Here is a 21,875-nt window from a genome sequence, read left to right as displayed (position 1 = left end):
AATCTCAACTCTCCAAGGTTCAGTTATCATCCCTGTTCGGATAACTGCCAGACTTAATATAGCCATCCCTAGGCTCTTTTGACCTCCAGTTCTAGAAAGTTTAAGAGAGTCAGGATTATAGCCTGTGCTTTCCCCTTAAAATGGAGGTTCTGTGAGGCACTAACCAATAAGAGAGAGAGGGCTCAGGTGTGGATGGTACTTCATTGTGTAAAGTCCAGGGGTGGAATAAGCTTCCAGAATTTAGGTTTCTGAGACATTATAGAGAATGACTGAGAGAACCAAGAGTGAAATCTGGAGAGGAGTGAAAACATAGGTATCGGAAACTGAATTTTTAATTCATAATTCTCCCTCATTTGATATGTTCAATCATTTACAAAAGTCCCCTTCTTGTCACCCACAGAGCCACCATGCTGGTTCAGGCCCTAGGTTTCTCTGATTCAAGTCTCTTCCCACTCTAGTCTCTAGTCAACATAGCCACCAAAGTGATTTTCCTAAAGTACAGGTCTGACCATGTCATGCTGCCCTGCTTACCCCCTTGCAATAAATTTCACTGGCTTCTTACTACTTCCAGGGTCAAATATAAACTTTGTTTGACCTGTAAGCTTTTCACAACTTTCCTTTATACACTTGCTATACGTTATTCCCTTCCATGCACTATATGGAGTATTCATTGCTATTTCTCCACCCAGGATATTCCCATTTTCCTTCTGGTGTGATCTTACTTCTCAGCATCATCTCTTAGAATCCCTAGTTTCCTTCAAGAATTAGCTCAAGCATCTCTTTTTTCTTGAGAACTTTCCAGGTGCCACTGTCTTTTAGTACCTTCTTCTTCAAGGTTTGCTTTATATGTGTTTGGTATTTGCTATATATTTATAAAATGTAATTACTTTAAAATATAACAACACATTTGTTTCTCTTTTGTCTTTTTTCTCCAGCCTGTAGCATATAGTGGGTGCCTAATTAAATCCTTGTTTGCTTTCTTGCTAGATGTTCTAAAGTCTTACCTGGGAAAAAATACTGTCAAGTTCTAAGTACCATAAATTAAAATGATTCCATTAAGTAAAATTTAATTATATTTTTTCATTCCTTGTTATAACTGTCCAACCATGTTGTAATAAATCAATCAGCTATTTCCTTTGTTCCCTTAAGGCAATGGCAGAAATGATGGCTGAAAATTATCATAACATATGGGCAAAGAAAAAGAAACTGGAACTAGAAGCCAAAGGTAATATTAATTTTGCTAAAAAGTAACCTTTTTTGTAAATAGTATTTTATTTTTTTTTCAAATACATGTAAAGATAGTTTTCAACATTCATTTTTATAAGATTTTGAGTTCCAAATTTTTCTTCCTCTTTCCCTAGCCTCATCCCCTTCCCAAGATGTCAAGCAATCTCATATAAGTTATAAATGTGCAATCATGGAAATATATTTCCACATTAGTCATGTTGTGAAAGAAGAAACAGAACAAAAAGGAAAAGCCACAAAAAAGGAAAATAATATTCCTCAATCTGCATTCAGACTCCACAGGTGTTTCTCTAAATGTGGATAGCATTTTCAATCACAAGTAAAAGTAAATTCCCTCCTCTCTCCCCAAAAGACCAATGGAAGTCTTAAATAGTACAAGGAGTCAATAAAGGAACCCTAGTTCAGTGAATGACTTTTGATAATTACACTTTGAAGTTAATAGTTCAGATATCCTCAACTGATCCTTGAGAGGAATTTTGTAACCAGCTAGCTACTTCTAGAAGGAGGAAACTAGGTGGCTTAGTAGATAGAGCTCTGAGGCTGTAGTCATGAAGACTTCGGTTCAAATCTGACCTCAGTCACTGGCTGTGTGATCCTGGTCAAGTCACTTAACCTCTGTTTGCCTTAATCCATTGGGGAAGAAATGACAAACCTCTCCACTGTCTTTGCCAGGAAAACTCCATGAACAGCATTGTTGTGTTATGGTCTGCAGAGTCACAAAGAATCAGATAGAACCGAATGACTGAACAACAACAACTGATAGTGAGATGAAAAAAAAAAAGGCTAAGAGACAGAGTTTCTGGGTAATTAATGATCAGTTTATTAGCAAATAGCAGATAACTAATTTATGATCAGTGATTTCTGTCAGTAATCAAAGATAAAATTATGGAGATCACTGAATGCTTAAATACCTTTGGAAATGGAGGTGCCCCTGATAGGTGAAAATCAACCCTGATTGGTGAACAATTAGTGAAGGAGTAGATGTATTAATGAAGAGGTGGGCTAAAAGTCTTAAGCTCCTCCTGCTTATAACATGGCTTGATCCTTAGACTCAGCCATCTCCAGCAGTCTGAAGAAAGGGATACATCTGTACCCAGACCACTCAGGTTGGTTTTCTTCTTCATGAGCTGGTTTACTTCAAACCAGAATGGGAGGATGCAAGGTAATGAACTTAATGCTTTAAGACTGGTGTTCTCCTAGATTAGATTCTATTTACACTCTGAACAAAAGTAAGTTCTCCTAGTTGGGTGGGGGCCCAAGATCTCTGAGGAAGTACCCCAAGGACTAGGCCAATCTCATCTATCAGGCTTGTCCTTCAGAGACTGGCTGAATGACCTACAGGGACTGGCCCCTGAAGGAGAAAATAGGAAAGAAAAAACAATGCTAATTTAATAATTGGTTATTAATATAGTAGAAAATAATCACTTTTCTCACTGGAAAGTTTTTTCCTTATCTCAAGGACTTCTATGTAAATGAATTTTTGGAACCATGGCTGACATATCTTGGTCAACTAAAGACTTACTTATTCCTTGGAACTGCTAGATCTGGAGGGACATGTGTAAGATATGTCTGTCTGCTTGAGTACATGTCTTCCAATTTGCCCATTCAGCTGGGTATCTTCTCTCTTCATTTTTTCCCCAAGACTCCCAGATCCTTAAGATCATTATTCCATTGTCATTGTTCTACACCACTACTCTTGGCCAGGCCTACATCCCTTTACCCTTTCCTTCCCTCTCCTACCTATTCCATTCTCTACTGTCTCCTATTTTCCCCTTCCCTTGAAATATGTTGATTGATCCAATCTAGAACTTTACTGATTCAAGACTTTCATTGCCTAGATACTGAAGGATAAAATTTGTACATGGATAGGTAAAACTGAATGACCATTTTAGATGGGAACTTCTGAAGAAATAGAAGTTCAAAAGATCTGCCAGCCTTTTAAAAGGACCATTGACTTTTAAAGTATTTTAAGTGTTAGTATACATTTGTGTGTATTTGTGGGTATATGTGTGAGTAGAATGAAGAATAAATTATACATGGATGGCATCAGGGAAAATTGTCAGCACTGATATTACTTATAGATCCTAGAAAACTAATAAAAAGAAAAGAAAAACTTTAAACTTTAACTTACTATCTGAAGGTGATTCTTAGCATAGTAATTTTTGAGAAATGCTTATCATTTCTGCTACTAATATCCTACTCTGCTGTTTCATTGTGGTGCACTGGTGAACCTGGATTCTTGAGCTCTATGCCAATGGAGTGTAAGTTCTGACAGATTCTAAGAAGCTGGAAATGCTTTAGTATATACTTGATAATGTACTGTATGCTACTTGTCCTAGAACCAGTTTGACCACAGGATATGTGGCCATATTTTAGTCCATAGCAACTTTCAGAGACCCTCTGATAAGTCATAGCCTCTATACTAGAGGAAGGAGTGTTCACATCAACAAAAATCACAGAGGCTTCAAGTAATCCTGTTGATTGCATACACAGTAATAATTAAACATGCCATTTGTGGGCCTTCTAATTACACTAAACTCTCTTCATGTATGCTCAGCCTACTGTTGCTCATATAACTGGTTGTCTGCTCACAACTTAATTGAGAGACATTATGTGTGCATCAAATAAAAAGTTAATTAATATTTTTTTCACTCAATAAAAATTTACTATTACCTACGATGTGCCACATAAAAGGCAAAAGACCTCAAGGAACTAACAGTTTAATGGGGGAGGCAACAGGCAAACAAATGTATTCAAAGCAAGCTATATACAGGATAAGTAATAGAGAATAGGAAATAATTAGCAAAGGAAGGCACTGGAATTAAGAGGGGTTGAAGAAGGCTTTCTGTAAAAAATAATTGAGACATAAAAATCCTAGGAAAGATTATGATTATGCAGTATTCCTACAGCAGAACTGGATATAACTTATCAGTGCATTATTTATTTTTTTATTGCTTATTAAATATTCTCGGGTATAGAACACAGATGTATCAACCTTGCTCTTCATGGATAAATCAAACAACAAATAAATACAAAGACCAACATTAATACACATATCATAGCACAAGATCACAGACTTAGAGTTTGAACAAATCTTTTACATCAATAATAGTGCTTTCTGTCCCTGGTATAAGACTCCAGTTCTGGACAGGGACAGGTATCACCCCTATTAATGGAAAAATATTACTAGGAAATAATTGTCATATTTGACTTTTCCATTTGTATCATATTTGAACTTTGTCTAGAGAAATGAGAATACCTTTCAGTTAAAACAATGGTTATTTGCTTTCTCACCTCTTCTGCAAATTCTTTAATAGTAGCCTTTATTCTGTTTATTTTCAGTTTTATTTGTTAGGATCTGACTTAACCCTCTTCTGTGTTGTAAATTAAGTTGACAATTAAGATAATTGTGTAGGATATAAAATGACTGAATATTTTATCCTTTCTTTTTGGAGGGGGGAATTGGGATTAAGTGACTTTTGCCCAAGGTCACACAGCTAGTAAGTGTTAAGTGTCTGAGGCTGAATTTGAACTCAGGTCCTCCTGACTCCAGGGCCGGTGCTCTATTTACTGTGCCACCTAGCCAGCCCATATTTTCTCCTTATAACATGGAAAATTTACTATTCACTGGTGCTAGGGCTGAGATGGGATTCTACAGTTTATCATTCATTGTCTATCAGTTTATAATATAGTTGATGGTTCCTTAGCGTTTGTGATGTTTGGTATGTTGCAACACTTTTTTTTTTCTTCAGGTGTGATATAGTACTGTCACCTATTGTCCAAGTGGATTCATTACAGTAACTCCCATTTCCACAGATTTCATTATTTGTAAATCAAATGCTGTACTCCTTCAGCAGGAAGCATACCATGTTTTTACTTTTTCTATTTTAGATTTGAAAAACAAAATTTAAAATCATCCTAAGAATTTGTAGCCAAATCAAAGAAGAAACAGTATAGTACTATTTTGTAAGTTTAGATATGTACCAGATTAACAGAACAAAATGTTCAATTTAATAAAATTTACTTCAGGTGTTTTCTTATGTTATCTATCCTCATAGCTACCAGACCATTTAGATCTCATCTTCTCTCAAGCATGCTGTCATCCTTGGGTACGAGACCTAATGGAAATTCTAAGAGGCCAGTTGTGATGATTCTTTGTCACTTTTTTGTCACATTCTTTGTCACTCTTTCCTATATAAATGTGCAGTACAGTGAAAAGAATGTTGAATTTGATGTCAGAAAAACTTTGATTTCAGGCCCTTCTTGAAAATTGGACAAAAAAGTTTAGACTTGATATGATTTTTAAAAAATATGAGTCCATTGAAGGTTTTTGAGATGATTTATTAATAAGTGGTATTTTTAAAAGGTTACTCTATGGTGTAACAAGTGAAATGGAAAGAGAATCATGTTTTCAGTATACTGCTGAGGACTCCTGGAGCAATCCAGGTATATGACTAAAAGGGTATGGGTTAAGCATTAGTATTATACAATAGTAATAGTAAGGTCAGAAATTTAGTAGACTAGGTAAAATGTATGCTTACTTTTAAAGACCATGAGGAAGAAGTGGATCCAACTGAGGAGATAGAAGACAGGTTAGAGAGGCAAGAGGCAAAAATCCCTAATACCTTTATAAGCAATCACTTAATAAATATGTGAGAACCAGAAAATATATATTGGATTGAACTGAAATTTTACCACTTTATCCATCACTTTGTATTGGGTTTTATCATTCCTTGCTAAATTGCATAAAAATAAAGTCTTAGGAAGATGACCTAAGTGAAAAGAGGCAAAATTCTCAAAGTTTTACTCCATGGTCACATTACAAATAAAGATATTTTGCATCTCTGAGCATTTTCTATTCTATTCTATTCTATTCTATTGCATTCTACCGTGTTTCCCCGATAATAAGACCCATCCCAAAAATAAGCCCTCCCCTTACTGTGTAAGATTCCTCTAAAATAAGCCCTCCCCCGAAAATAAGCCCTATTGAGATTGCTACTGTAGTGAAGGTGATCCCCTGCGCTACACGCTACATTACGGCACCCTCTGTATGCACCGTCCCCCCTCCCCGGTGAAACGCACGCCGCGCTCCAAGCTGCATCCAATCAGAGCTGCAGCAGTGAGCGCATCATCCTGTTCTTCCCCAGTGATTTGCTTATTGAATAAAGGTACATTTTTTTGTTCACATTTACCTGTTTATTAAAATTGCTGTCAATGTTCATTAAAATAAGCCCTCCCCTGAAAATAAGCCCTCTGGTGTTTTTCTGTCCAAAAAATTTAATAAGACAGTGTCTTATTATCGGGGAAACACGGTATTCTATTCCATTCCATTCCATTCCATTCTCTTATCAATCAGTCACATAATAAGTATTTACTAAGTATTTACTTTTGCCTTGAACTCTGTCCTGGTTGTAGAGATGCAAAGACAAAATGAAATGAAACAGTCTCTGCCCTCAGGGACCTTACATTTCACCTGGGGAGATAACAGGTACATAAATAAATGTATAAAAAATAAATGCTATAGGAGGTTAAAAAATTGGAGTGGGAACCTCTAGTAACTGAGGAAAGAAATGTTTCATCTATCCTACTATTAAGTAGCATTTTGAAGGAAACAATAGAATTAATTATCATTTTGTGTTCTTTTTTTTTTATATTCTAGTAGGAGGTGGCAACCATCCCCTTCTGGTACCCTATGATACTTTGACAGCCAAAGAAAAAGCCAAGGATAGAGAGAAAGCACAGGATATTCTCAAGTTTTTACAAATAAATGGCTATGCAGTATCCAGGTAAAATAATAATTTATCTAGTGGCAACTACATTTTTAAAGAAATATTTAAATGTCTACAACACAAGATTAAATAATAAGCAAGCTTGATGGTTCCCCACTAATTGTCACCTTAGGTGTTGGTGTAGAATTTGTATACTCAAAAAAGAGCAAACTAACAAAGTTTTTTTTTTTATGAAGAAACACAATACACTAACTCTTTTTGTCTAGCCATGTGTTCTGCTTGATTCAGCAATTCTCCACAATTACTATCAGATTCATGTGATGTTAATTATATTTCTAAATCATATAGTAAGTAATATTGTACAAAAGACCCATGGAACTTTTGCCAACTCAGAATAAATTATTAAAATTAATTTTTAATATTAGATCAAAATACATATTCATTAGAGATTATTTCTAGTGCTTGCTTTCAACTATTTTTATATGTAATAATATGGAGGCAAAAGTACCTCAAGAAAAATTCTTATATTTTGTAAAATTTAATCATTTAGTTGACCTTCTACATCCTTAGTTGTCTTGTGTTTTCTTTTTAAGGGGATTCAAGGACTTGGAATTGGACACACCTTCAATTGAGAAACGCTTTGCCTATAGTTTCCTTCAGCAGCTTATCAGATATGTGGATGAAGCCCATCAATATATTTTGGAGTTTGGTATGATATCATGATCCTTTTAGTAACAAATGCATTTTTGTACTCTTGAGAATAAGATTGTTAATGTCAGGAGGGCACAGAAAAAAAGATCATGGGACAGTCTTTGATGCTTACTCTTTCATTAATTAAGGCATTAAATATGCTCCTCATTCTAAAATATTCAAAATTCTATTGGGCATTAGTATATTAATAATTTTTAGATGTCATTAAATTTTGGATGATCTAATCCCATCTTCTTTGACCAATATATGATTAGTGATTTTGACTAAGAAATGTTAATTATTTGAAAGCACATAAAAAGAAAAGACCATTTAAGTAATGTAGTATAGTGAAAAGGAAAAGGTAAGAAATTGTTTAAAGCCCCAGATCCATCAAATTCTAATTGTCAAGTCCATTAGTTTCCCTCAGGGCTAATTTTTCATCTTTGAAATGGGAAAAATCTTATTGATAATGTTTACTTCTTAGTGTTTTAAGGATCAAACTGGATGATACATGATACAAAAACTTCGTAAATTGTAAAGCAAAGTTATTTTTAAAAAATTACTAAAGGGGCAGCCAGGTAGCACAGCAAGTAAGAGCACCATCCCCAGTGTCGAGATGACCTGGGGATCGAATCTGTGCTCAGACACTTAGCACCCACCCAGAAACACCTGGCCACGTAACCTTGAGCAAGTTACTTAACCCCAATTGCTTTAAAAAAAAAATTACTAAAACAAACAAATGGATCTATGATCTCATCAGTTTGGGAGTCCCTGTAAATGGTACATATCACAATCCATCCATCCTTTCTTATCCTGTGCCTCTGATGTCCACATTTTTTATATCCAGCCAAATATATGTTGACATATAATCAATAAACTTTCAATCTTTTGATCTATCAGTGTTGAGGAATAGTTCAGACTCCTTTGAATGATTGAAGATCTCTTCCAGATTATTTTATAATGTTCTGGGACTTGATGCTAGAACTGAAGGACCCATGCAACATATATGAAGTCTTTATTTGACCCAGATTCTATGTTGGATCTCCTCCATCACAGGGCAAAACACGTTTAGCATGTATACATCTCCCCCTTTTAAGCCTTCCTTAATATTTTTTTATCAGAAGGCCATTAAACAGGATTATTTTTATTATATTTTCTAAGGAAAATTATATTTTCTAAGGAAGCATGAATGGTTTTGGTTTATGTTTGGGAGACATTTGTTTTAAAATTCTCTGTTCTACTGGACAATTGATTTTTCATTAACAAACTTTAAGCACAATCGGATCTCATAGTTTCTCTCTTTCAATTAATTCTAAAATGAATTAGTTAAGATGTAGCTCATTATTGAATAACCATTATGAAAGCCAGCTTGTTCCCTTATGATACTCTCATCAAGAATTTCCTTAAATATTGTATAAATTACATAAATATACAATTCTCATATAAACACATTTTATATAGAAGAGTAGCATATGTGCAAGTACTTATTGATGTTTTCTAAGTGGTATTTTTTTTTCTTCATATGGTCTTAGATTTTTCCCACACCTTTTCTATCTTCCCTTCCTTAATATACATTGTATAGTGATCTTTCAGCATCCTCACAATTTTATTTCCTCCAGGATGGATCCCTTCTATACATATACTTGGTTCATCCTGGCTGATTTTCTCATATTTATGTACTTTAGTGTTGTTTCTGTTTCCTCTAAAAGCATATCTAGAATTGTGTTGTTAAAGTCCAAGTGTAGTAGTTTCACTGCCCTTCATGGAGAAAACAGTTTATGGCTTTTTTTATTTTTGAATTTTTATTGTTTATCATCCTCTATTTTTTTGAGTGCTCTTGAGATGACTTTGCTTACTTAGGTATCTGTCAACCTTTCTTCAAAGTAGTTTATATTCCACGGCTCTCTCTGCTTTATAAGATGCTACTGCTCATAATTGTTTATCTTCAGTGAGATTTTATAAAGAGTTTATACTCTGATTTGGCATTAAAAGCCATTTCTGTTCAGCACATAAATTAGATGTGTATTGACTAAGGTACTTTCTAGACTCTTGATCTTCTTCATGTGACTATTAATTTACATTGCATAAGCTTCTGGATAAAATCATTGTAGTCAGTGTTGGTATCACTTATTCTGTCCATTTACATTTTACAAATTTTCAGTTATGTTTTAAAATCATTTAGTGTTAAGTTGTTCCAATTATATTCCATCATCTCCTCTCATTTTTATTACTCTTTTTGTTTGTTTTTTACACTAATTATTATCTTAAATCTCATGAGTCAGTGGTTTGAGTGTATAGATTCAGGGTTACTACCACATCAACAAAAATATTTTCCTGACTGTTAAAATATAATCTACTTTTAAATTACTTTCTTTTCAAAAAATGATAGCCATTGGACATGGCAAGCACCAAGTGACACCATAAAGAACATTTTTATAATTAATATAATAAAATATAAATTAGATTTCATCATTGCAGAAAATGCAATAATCTGAGATATTCTCACTCATCTTTATTCCTCTATGATTAACTATATATGACACACATATAATTGCTATATTGTATTGTATCACATTATCATATTTAAATGGTCAGTCATTTCAGTAGTGTCTGACTCAATGTGCCACCATTTGGAATTTTCTTGGCAAAGATACTGTAATGGGTTTGCTATTTCCTTCTCTAGCTTATTTTACAGGGGATAAAATGGGGGCAAACAGAGTTAGTGACTTGCCCAGGGACACACAACTAGTAAGTGTCTGACACCAGATTTGATCTCTGGTGTTTCTGACTCCAGGCCTGGTTTTCTATCCACTTAGCCACATAACTGCTTTTATATTCCACCACAAAATTTGAGTTTATTTACAAACCATTTTGCCTCAGATTTCACTTCCCTCACCCTACCACACATCCTTCTCTAATATATATATATATATATATATATATATATATATATGAATAGCCATTTTATGAAAGGATAATTTTAGAGGAAAAGGGTATTTTACCTTTTCCCCCTCTATATTTCTCTCATTTTTATTTTATGTATTATGTCTGTACTTTCAACAGCCTTGTTACTGCTTCTATCAGGATCCTGTAAAACTGGAAATATATAGCATTTCCCTCTTTCTCCATCAGACTCCTTCTGCCCTTTCTTTCTGTTATGTCTTTGCTCAGATTGTAGGCAAATGCCAGATGTGCCAGGTATATAAAAACATATCCTTTTGTCTCAAAATCAATTTGATATTTTGTGTCTTGTTTTTTAATTTTTGTAGTTTGTAAAACTTATTTGTTTAATTAAATTGATAAATAAAATAATGGCATTTCTAATTGACCATTCAGTACATGTTTGCCTCAAAAAAATATTCCTTAATGAAATAAGCTTTATATGCTTGATGACTCTAGAGAATTATAAACTCACATACCATTATTTTCCTGAACCAAATGTTCCTGACATTTCTCCTGGTCTTAAATATGGCTGTAGCTTTTCCAGTGGAATCTTGAGAAACTCTCTTACCCTTACTCCTTCTGCATTCCTAACCCAATTTCTTATTCATAATGGGAGTCACTCTTCCCAACTTTGTAACTCTCTTCCTGAGCTTCTTGGCTTTAAGGAACATGCTCAATAACTTAGTTTATAATTTATACTCTAGTTGAAACTAATATTGCAATTCTGAAAAAAAACAATCTATTTTATTTCAGATATTCCTCTGAATTAATGACATTTAATTGCAGAACTAAATTATAATAATAGTGGGGCTTTGACTTCATGTTCAAAAGAACTTCATACACAGACACATATACATATATGTATATGTGTATATATAATATTTATTTGTGTTATAATTTATATCTTCTCATATTTTGAAGTTTCTGATTCATTTAGAGAAATAAGATCTGAATTGGGAAGGTCTTCTAAGTAGCTCAGAATATGATCTGGTCTCCTTTAATCTCTTGTCTTCATTTTTTTCCAAGAGTTATGGGGTGGAGAAGGAGTGAAATATTAGTAAAAGGCAAGGAAATGTGTACTATAGTTTTAGTACTTAGTTTCACCATAAAATTCTTGGTTATACATATGAATTAACTAGGCAATAATATTTTATATTATGGGACATCCCACATGTGTTGAAAAAAACAGAGGAAAAATAATTTTTTTCTTTGAATTAATGGTGTCTAATTAACACCTCTGGAGCAGTGGGGTAGTGCAATGGATAGAGTACTGGGCCTGTAGTTAGGAAGACTTATCTTCTTTAGTTCAAATATGGCCTCAGACACTGTGTAACCCTGGGCAAATCACTTAATCCTGTTTGCCTCATTTCCTCATCTGTAAATGACCTAGAGGAAGAAATGGCAAAACCACTCCAGTATCTTTGGTAAGAAAACCCCAGATGAGGAAATGAAGTGTTGGGCAGAACTGAAACAGTAAACAACAACGTGGAAGAACAACAAATGAACACCTCCAAATATATTCTGCAAATCATGACTGGTGTATAGATAAGAAGTGAATATACAATTCTGGTGGCAAGCTCCATATTTGGCCACAAATCTATGGAAAGGAGTGGAGGTTGGCTGATGAAGTTTTCCACTCCCCCCCCAATTTATTAGATTATTTATTTTTAGTTTTCAACATTCACTTTCATAAATTTTAAATTTTCTCCCCCTCCCTTCCCTTTTCCTCCCTGAGATAGCTTGCAATCTGATATGGGCTCTACACGTACATTCCTGTTAAACACATTTTCCCATTAGACATGTTGCATAAAAGAATTGTAACAAATGGAAAAACCATGAGAAAGAAAGAAAAAAAATACAAAGCAAAAGAAATCGAAATAGTCTGCTTCATTCTACATTGTGACTCCATAGTTCTTTCTCTGGATGTGACTGGTATTTTCCATCATGTGTCCTTTGGAATTATTTTTGGTCCTTGCATTGCCAAGAAGGGCTAAGTCTATCAAAATCAGTCTTCTGATGAAGTTTTAATCATCCAAAAATTATCCTTCTTGATAATCATTGTGAGTGTCCACATATTTCCTAGAATGTCTGAAATAGGACAAACTGAGAAGCAGAATGCATGGAAAGTATAGCAAGCACATTTTTGTATATTACAACCACATTTTGACAGTATTCTATATAAAAAATTTATTAACTTCAGTTCTTTTGAAATGTTCCTCCCCCACTTGATATATTGATTTACCAACTTGTTTGTGATTTAAGTGGCAAATATTCAATTTTCTCCATTTAGTCTTTGGTCACAGGAGAAGCAGGATTAAAGATAGAGTGAGAATTTAAATATAGCCTTATTTCAGTTGCATCACTTTTTTTATTCATTTTAAACAAGAACATATACATATGCATATACATATAGAAAGATATAAAACCATATATAAACACTAAGAACACACATGCATGTGCATATGCACACAAAAATAAATGACACTTCCAGTTTAATTTCTGAAAATTGTAATGTTTGATCTGGGAAAAATTTACTTTTGACATAATTTAAATGATAAAATTTCTTACATAGTTCCACACATTTACCATTATTTGAATTTTGAAGTTCATGTGACCATCTGCATGATGTGGCTGGTCTATTTTATGAAAAACTCAAAGTGACGAGCTCAAGACTGTACTCTGACTACAGATAGATTATATAACCACTATCCATTCCTGATGACTGAACTTTTGAATCAGTTGGTTGTGCTTCATTGTCACCAAACAGGACTTGAATATGGCTGACATCCATATTCATATTTAACAAATATTTATTAAGCAGATGCTCTGTGCAAGGTATTGTACTAAATTGTAGACATTCAACCAAAATTATGTATTTCATGAGGTGAGGTGAATAGAAGACTATATTTGTAGTCATGACACAATGACTGGTTTAGCTGTGACTGAGAGAGTAGATCCAAATATCACCAAAGCATAAGACTTCTCTGAGATTTAGGAGTTTAGGATAAACATTCATGATTGTTGAAATAAAGCATGTATGTTGCAGAGTTCAAATGGTATCACAAAGTAATCCTACTCTCTGGAACCTTCTTTAAAATATGGTCTTCCATTCACTTAACCTGATTCTTGAGTTTTTCAGTGAGATGTTTAGATTGGGAACCTGAGAAACAACACAGCATATTGAATAGATGTATGGTTTTGGTGCCAAGAAAACAGTTTAAACTCTGCCTCTGCACTCATTAACTGGGTGACCACAGACAAGGCGCTTTGCCTTTCTCCCTTCAGCCCTAACATCCCCATCAAAAATAAAAGAAATTTTAAAGACAAGTTCAGTGACTGAAATCAAATAAACAGTTTTATCATTACATTTTCCTTTCACCTTCCTGAGTGACGTTCTCTTCTACTTGATAGCAGGCAGATTTACTTTATTCTGAAAAAGTTTGTCTGCCACATGTAAGAGATATTCTAATTCTATCCAAGTATGTATAGAAATAGAAGTTTTCTGTACACATCGATTTGCTCCTCTGTTTTTAAAAAATCTATACAATACAATAGCCTTTGCTTATTCACAATTTCAAATCCCAATATTATATTATTTCGTTTTGTTTTTCATTAAACTTTGCAGGGTAACATATTGAGTGAAGTTTCATTATTCTAAATTTTTCACTTTGGATGTTGAAAAAGTAGAATGGTGGTCAGTTTTTGAAGTGCATTATCCTTTTAAAACCTTTTCATTTTTACAGATGGTGGCAGCAGAAGCAAAGGAGAACATTTTCCTTATGAACAGGAAATCAAATTCTTCGCTAAAGTACAGTATACTCTTGTTGTTGCTACAGTGTTTATTTACAAACTATGGTATTTAATTATTTGCATGTGTTTAAGATTCATTTGTATGAAAATAAGAATTTTACATGATGATACAGAAATGTAAATATTCCATGGCATGAAAATGCATGAATCTGTGAAATAAATGTTCTCCCTTTCTTCACAGCACTTTGTCTCATGCTTCCTCTTCTCTGTCTATTTGATATCCCAAATAACAATTAATTGTGAGCAAAATAGTCTGATCTAAAAGTCCTCACATTTTTGTGAGTTATATTGATTAGAATGGTAAATATCTTTCTCTATTTCTTAATGAGAACATTTTAGCAATATTGTGGTTTTTAAGAACTGGCTCAGTGTCTCTTGTGTAAGGAAAAATTAAACTTCACAAAAATACTTCTTGTTTACAAATAAAAAATTCAAAATCAGGCTTACATGCCATATATGTATTTGAAGCCCTCCTTAAGTCAGTAATTAGTAGGTAGTGACAAGGAATAATACATTCTCTGATCTCCAGTGTTTACCTATAAATTGTTTCCTATTACTTAATTGTTTATGAAAGGGAACTATAATGGTCATTCCATATACCACCCCATCAAACCCGTGGTAAATTGAACCTAAGAAATTTCTTCTAAATAATTTAAATTTTATTCTAGTCATCAAATGAGAATCTACTCCCTTATTCAAGCCTAATACAACCTGTTAGGTACTGATATATTTTGTAGAGGAAAGTAGGAATTCTAAAGTCATCTAACAATTTACTGTTTTCTATATCTACCTTCCCAGTTCTAGGTAGTCAATTGAGCTAAAGAAGCAAAATTTAGAATCCTGCTGCTGAATGACATAGCTATGAATATGGGAGGACTTTTTGCATGTAAATCTAGCTTATGTCATACTCTCAGAACATACACTGACCATATCCAAAACACTGAGTATGCTTGTGATGATGGTATCTATTTTTCTCTGCTTTCATTCAGGTTGTACTTCCTTTAATTGATCAGTATTTCAAAAACCATCGCTTATACTTCTTATCTGCAGCAAGCAGGCCTCTCAGCACTGGAGGGCACGCTTCCAACAAGGAAAAAGAAATGGTGACTAGGTAAACAAAAATAAATATTTTGGATAAGTTAAGACTAAATTATGTCTGTGTGTTGAGGCTTGAGGGTGGAATTGAATTAGAGGCAATAGAAATTTTAGACTACTTCTATTCTGGTTCCTGCTTATTAAGATAATATAAGAAGAAAAATAATAGCAAGGAATTGGCTATATGTTCTAGCGTCTGAGTTTTATGACAGAATGATGCTAAAATTGGTGCTGAAGACCTAGGACTTAAAGTAATTCTCATCGTGGAATAAGCATATGGAACAAACATGTTGATATAATCTAATTTTAGTAAGAGTTGATGTGTAAACAATTATTTTTTCTACTTTATAGCATTTTATTTTTTCAAATTACTTGTAAAGATAGTTCTCAATGTTGACTTTTATGAGATTTTAAGTTCTAAATTTGTTTTCTCCTTCCCTCTCTCCTCTCTCCACTCCCCAAGACAGCAAGCAATTTGATATACATATATATCAGATCTATCTTATATATCATATTAAATATATTTCCACATTAGTCATGTTGTTAAAGAAGAATCATAACAAAAGGGAATAATCACAAGAAAGAAAGAAAGGGAAAGTGGGAAAATAGAATACTTCGATCTGCATTCAGATTCCACAGTTCTTTCTCTGGATGTGGATAGCATTTTCATTGAGTCTTCCAGAATTCTTAGATCATTGTATTGCTGGAAAAAAACTAAGTCTATCAATGTCAGTCACTGCAAAATATGGCTGTTACTGGGTACAATGTTCTGTTTCTCTTCATTTCACTCAGCATCAGTTCATTTAAGTCTTTCGAGGTTTTTCTGAAATCTACCTGCTCATCATTTCTTATAGCACAATACCATTCAATAACATTCATATACCACAACTTGTTTAGCCATTCTCCAATTCATGAGCATCCCCTCTATTTATAATTCCTTGCCACCACAAAAAGAGCTGCTATAAATATTTTTGTATGTATGGGTCCTTTTCCCTTTTTTATGATCTCTTTAGGATCCACACCTAGAAAGGTATTGCTGGATGACAGGGTATGCACAGGTAAACAGTTATTTTTACTATATTTATTTAAATCTGCTAATTTTGAAAACAATAGATTGTAAGAAGACAAAATTTAACTTTATGCTTTTGAATATGAAGTTTATAAAGACCAAAATCAAAAGAATGTAAGTGAAAATTATATAATGCCACTCAATCCAACTTCCCACAACATCTTAGTTCTGTCTTAAAGAGATTAGAAAATATCTTTAGACTTGCTATACATTCCTCTTTGGCCTTTGGAGTAGTTTCTCTAGAATATCTATCTACCTTTCACTATATCAACATATCTATATAGGTATCTATCTATCCGTAGAGTTATAATAAAATGTCTTTGTTTCTCATTTTTTGAGCCCTTAGCAGGTATATCTGTAAATGTTTGAATGAAAATAAAAACCCTCAGTACATTGCTTAGAACATGGTGTGAAATGGTGATACAGTTTTTTTTTTAGTCTTCAGTTAAAGGATCTGATGCCGACAGGGAGTCTTAATGCAATTAAATTCTTGGTGGATATATAACAAAGTAAAATGAGACTTAGGGAAGTCTGTAACTAATGAAGAGAAAAAAAGTTAACTTTCATGATTATATTGTACATTTAGGTTATATTTGAAAGTTCTAGGCTTTTTAGATAATTAACCTCAACCTTAGGTTGGATTCTCAGTGAATTGGCAATAGTTATTTTTTTCTTTTCCCTTTCTGTGCCTCCCCTCATGTTTTTGCTGCCAAGTCCATCTCTCCACATGAGTTAGAGATCCAAAAGAAGCAGAACCAGTATTCCCCAAGACGCTAAGACAAAGTACAATTTGTTTGTTTTAATGTTTGAGAAAGCAGTATAACCTGTATGAATCAAGAGCAAAAGCTCTAATAGTAAATGTTAGAATGTTCACTATTAGGAGTAGAAATAATAAATACTAGACAGAGATAGATTCAGAGATGTGGATTCCTTTCCTGTCATACATAAGTGTTCCTTCCCTCACCTTTGAGTGAGATAGACTTCATCTTTCCAGACTTTATAGAGGGCTCTTCTGCTTCCTTTGTGGTGTTCCCCTACCCTATGAAGTCATATCCCATGGGAAACTAGACTTCCTGTCAGTGAAAGCTCAGCTCGTCCTTGCTGTTCTTGAATATCTGCCTTCTCTTCTTCCAACCCTGCTATCTATAACCCATTCCTGTGGAGAATAAAATTTGTTTCATTTAAGAGTGCCGCGCGTAGGTTGTGTTTGTTAAAAACATCCTTGTTTCCAGAGGGGAGGACAAGCTGAGTTACCCTACTAGCTGGGTCCCCATCCGGGCAGCCTAGTCTACTCACAGGTTGTTTGCCCTTCTTTTTCAAAGAGGACTATGGCATCAGGAAAATGATGACAAGACTTGCAGTTGACTTTTATTTTAGTGAGGGAGGACTATGCAAGGTCACCAGCCCCATTTTCTCCTCCAGAGCCATCTGGATCCATTGACCAAAGAAAGTCATTATCAAAAGTGAATTGCCAAGCAGTGAATATTTTTAGCCACAAAAACCTCAAATCATATACATGTATGATGTTGTTGGTTTTATCTTACATTTAATCCTTGAAAATTTCTACTACTTTTACATATAAGTGGTAGGGTATGTATAGTTGTGAGGATATGAATGTCTTCTCTATAGCCCTTCCATCTCTGGTGCTATAACTATGACTATCCAACTAGACACTGTCCTCAGGGAGTTAAGTTTAGGAAACTGTTTCCTCATTTAGAAGCTAAGTTGCATGGTGGTGGGGGTATCTAGGTATGGTTTAGTATACCTATACTTTTTCTTGTAATAGTAGTTCAATGAAGGAAGTTTTAATCGAAAATATATCCTCCAATAACATGTATTGTTGTTACAATCTTCATTGCCAGAGGTAGTTTGAGCAAGTTATATGAAATATAAACTAAAAAAGCCAATGAAGCCTCAAGATGCATAGATAGAAGTGTATCTGGCCAAAACAAGGGAGAGCCTGGTCCAACAGTACTCTGTCCTAGTCAGAACACACCTGGAGAATTGTGTTTAGTTCTGACTGCCATGTGTTTTAAGGAGATTGGCAAGCTGTAGTATATCTAAAAGAAGACAGCTAGGAAGGTTAGGGAACAGTCCACCATACCAAGTGAGGATTTGGAAGGATTAGTTTGGAGAAGAGAAGACATGGGCCAGAGGTGAGGTGGACTAGAGGGAACATATTAACTCTTTAAATATTTGAATGACTGTCATGAGAAAGATGGATTTGCTTATTTATTTGTTGGCTGCAGTAGCAGAATTAGGATTCTCTAAGTTGCAAAGAAGCAAATTTTGTAAGTTACTAGGAGAAATAGAAAAATGATAATAAGAATTGTCCAAATGTGATTTTCCCTTCACTAATGATATTTAGGTGAAGACCATTTGTTTGTGATATTGTAGAGAAGGCTGCAACTCAGACATGGTTGAATTAGAGGACTTCTGAAGTCCCTTCCAATTATTACATCCTAATGTTTTTTTTTTTCCTGTGGCACAGTTGCTCATTAACAGCATAGGTTAAGATGGTGTTGTGACTGCAGAAACACATACCATCTAATAAGATAATGTAAATGTAACTCTTTGCAGGTATAAGGTATTAAATAAATGTATTGTTATTGCTTAAGATCATGTGTAAAATGGAAAGAGCTTTATTTGGCAGAGTACTTGAGTCTGAATCCCTGTTCTGCTGTTTTTGTGACCATCAACAATTCACTTTTGTTCTTTAGCCCTCAGTTTTCTCATCTGTAAAATGAGATGATGATCCCCATTATCCCTTTCAGTCATGTACCTTTGACCCTTTGGCTACAACTCTTAAGTCATTTTTTCCATGTATAATTCAGCATTACATATCTCAATTGAAGGGGATCAAGCATAATCCTGGTGTGAAGGGGAAATTGGAGAGCATGGAGAGAGCCTTGAGAGTCACAGTTTAGAGGTGATTATGTCATGTCATACTAGGGATACACTGAAACCTCTTGAGTGTATAATTCCAAGGCACAAATATTCTACTTTAAGATCACAGAAAGATCCCGTTTGAAGCTAATTTGTACAATAAATAGCTTAGGTAAGCTATACTTATAAATAGGTGGGACACATAAAAACAAAATCCCACTCTGATATAACCTCAGTTATCTCCTTGAGAAGAAACTTCTGTCACAGATCAAGTATCTTACTTCTAATAGAATAACTACTTGAGAAGGATGTGATTTTTTAATTTTTAAAAATTTTCATTTATGGTAAAGGATTTAATACATGGACATTACCTTTAAACTATTCAAGAAAATTTCAGTATACATCCTTTTGATTTGATGGTAGCATTATCTGTTACTTTTCTTTAGTCAAGTCTTTTCTGAATTTTGTTGGTTGTTCTAGTACATGTAAGGGATACATAATTTAAGTTCATATGGTTAGAGTATCAAAGTAATTCAGAACTGAATCAAATCCCTCTTTCTGTGACCAGAGGTCAAACCTCATATCACAGCCAGCTGTTCTGAAGCTTCCTGTGGTTCAGTCAGTGTGAATCCATTACAATTACTGAAAACAATTACTAAAAACAGTTACAAAACAGCACCATGATGACGTGTCGCTACTGCCACTTTCATTAGGAAGCATGTTTATTTCTAAAATTGGATGAATTTGGATTTTATTCTGGTAGGTATCTGTGTCGAATATATATTTGTTCTCACTTTAGTTCTTAGGACACAAATGTTAATTTATGTAACAGAACTCTCCTCCACAGTGCCTATCCTTATTGGCATTCGGAGCCCAGAGGATTTGGATGAATTTAAATCTTTTTGGGATAGGACTAAGGCACAAATAGTGGTGAGAAACATAACAAGTACCACCAGATTTCAAAGTATCTATCAGATATTAGGATCATTACAAAACTTTAAATACTTAAGATGCCATTCATTTAATTTGCTTATTCATTTAAAAATAATTATGGGGCACTTAGTGTGTGCAGGACACAGTTCTACCTGCTATAAGGTTGAATAATATGCCTTTGACCTCAAGAAGCTTGCTTTCTAGTAGGTCAGAGTTAAAACTAAAATTCACTTAAGTGCTATCTGTTCTACTTATTATTTTTCCCTTGGAGTAATTGATTAATAATGTTTCAGATTGTGTGTGTAAATAAAATGGGTGTATTCAGGAATGGGAAAGGGTTGGTGAGTTCAGACTATATGCCAGAATTCAAAATAGATTTCAGAAACATTGATCTAACAAGCACCAAGCATTTATTGATATGTATATATATATTCATTGATGCAAATATTTCCAAATATTAAGTGACGTAATGGAACAGGCAAAAGTGCACTTTTAGCTTCTGACTTCCTGCAGTGGTTATATACTTATGTATTTCATGTAGATTGCTTCTATATTAATTAGCTTTGCTTCCAATTTTTTTTGTTTCTTTACTTAAAATATGTGCTTATTTAACCATGTTTGTTAAGGTATGCACTTAAAGATTCTTTCTTTAGTACTTTTTACTCCCATATTCTGCTCAGATAATTGATTCTTTCTGCGTGACATCATGTTGCTTTTTTCTTGCTCATATATCAGCTGTTTTTTTCTTTTTCTCTCCCTTTCTTTCTCCCCATCTTTTCTCTTTTCTCCCCCTTCCCCTTTTCTCTCTTTCTCTTTTTTTTTCTTTTGTCTTCAGCCTATTCTGCAAACTTGGAGTTCTTGTCAGGCATAGGATTTCACTGTTTGGTAAGGAGACCTTTGACAAATACCAGCATGGCCATCACTTGGTTTTCTTTGCTATTTTGCATTGTGTTGTGTCTTGCTTTGTTGCATGAATGCATGGTTGCATGGCTGCATGCATGGTCTTCATTGGCCAAAAGAATGTTTTGTAGGCTGATTTTACTTAGCAATTCCTATATGGTGCAATTGAGTGTGTGGCAAGTTTTTTTTTGCTAGTTCAAAATAATTGAAATTTGAGGGATATTTTCAAAAGCTTAGAAGAAAGTAGTAGCTTCTGCCATATCTGGTTTTCAGTGAGCATAGAAAAAAAACTGCACCTGTATTTTATTCCAAAATTCCAAAAATTATACTGTACCTTGTTTATCTCTTGATTACAATGAATTAAAGCCCTGTTATGAATAAAGTCCTGCTATATATAATCTCTAATTCATATGCAGTAGAATATTCCTTTAATTTCTTATGCTTTAAATTCCATTTGCATTTCAGATATTAGAGCTCAGTCAGTCATGAGCAAGACTTGGTGAAAAAAAAATGCAGGGCAGGGAGGAAAACCTTATTGCACCAGGCATTTTGTAGTTTCTGGCTCTGAAAAATGT

At 34.1% G+C, this 21,875-nt stretch overlaps 1 protein-coding gene across 1 annotated transcript in view; it reads left to right on the top strand.

The window, feature by feature from the left end:
- The window catches only part of RYR2 (ryanodine receptor 2), an 864,696-nt gene that overhangs the window by 632,742 nt on the left and 210,079 nt on the right, over window positions 1-21,875 (top strand). Inside the window, exons 57-62 of the mRNA XM_069064486.1 lie at window positions 1,150-1,225; window positions 6,905-7,031; window positions 7,568-7,683; window positions 14,351-14,415; window positions 15,407-15,528; window positions 21,236-21,285. Of these exons, the coding sequence (XP_068920587.1) occupies window positions 1,150-1,225; window positions 6,905-7,031; window positions 7,568-7,683; window positions 14,351-14,415; window positions 15,407-15,528; window positions 21,236-21,285 (556 nt within the window). The remainder of the gene's footprint in view (window positions 1-1,149; window positions 1,226-6,904; window positions 7,032-7,567; window positions 7,684-14,350; window positions 14,416-15,406; window positions 15,529-21,235; window positions 21,286-21,875) is intronic.

This window comes from Petaurus breviceps, unplaced genomic scaffold (genome assembly GCF_028583685.1).
Source record: "Petaurus breviceps papuanus isolate PSGF00001 unplaced genomic scaffold, PetGlider_PUasm1.0 90633, whole genome shotgun sequence".
Classification (NCBI taxonomy): Eukaryota; Metazoa; Chordata; class Mammalia; order Diprotodontia; family Petauridae; genus Petaurus; species Petaurus breviceps.
The sequence above is the reverse complement of the archived record's forward strand: the minus strand, read 5'-3'. Positions and strand labels throughout refer to the sequence as shown.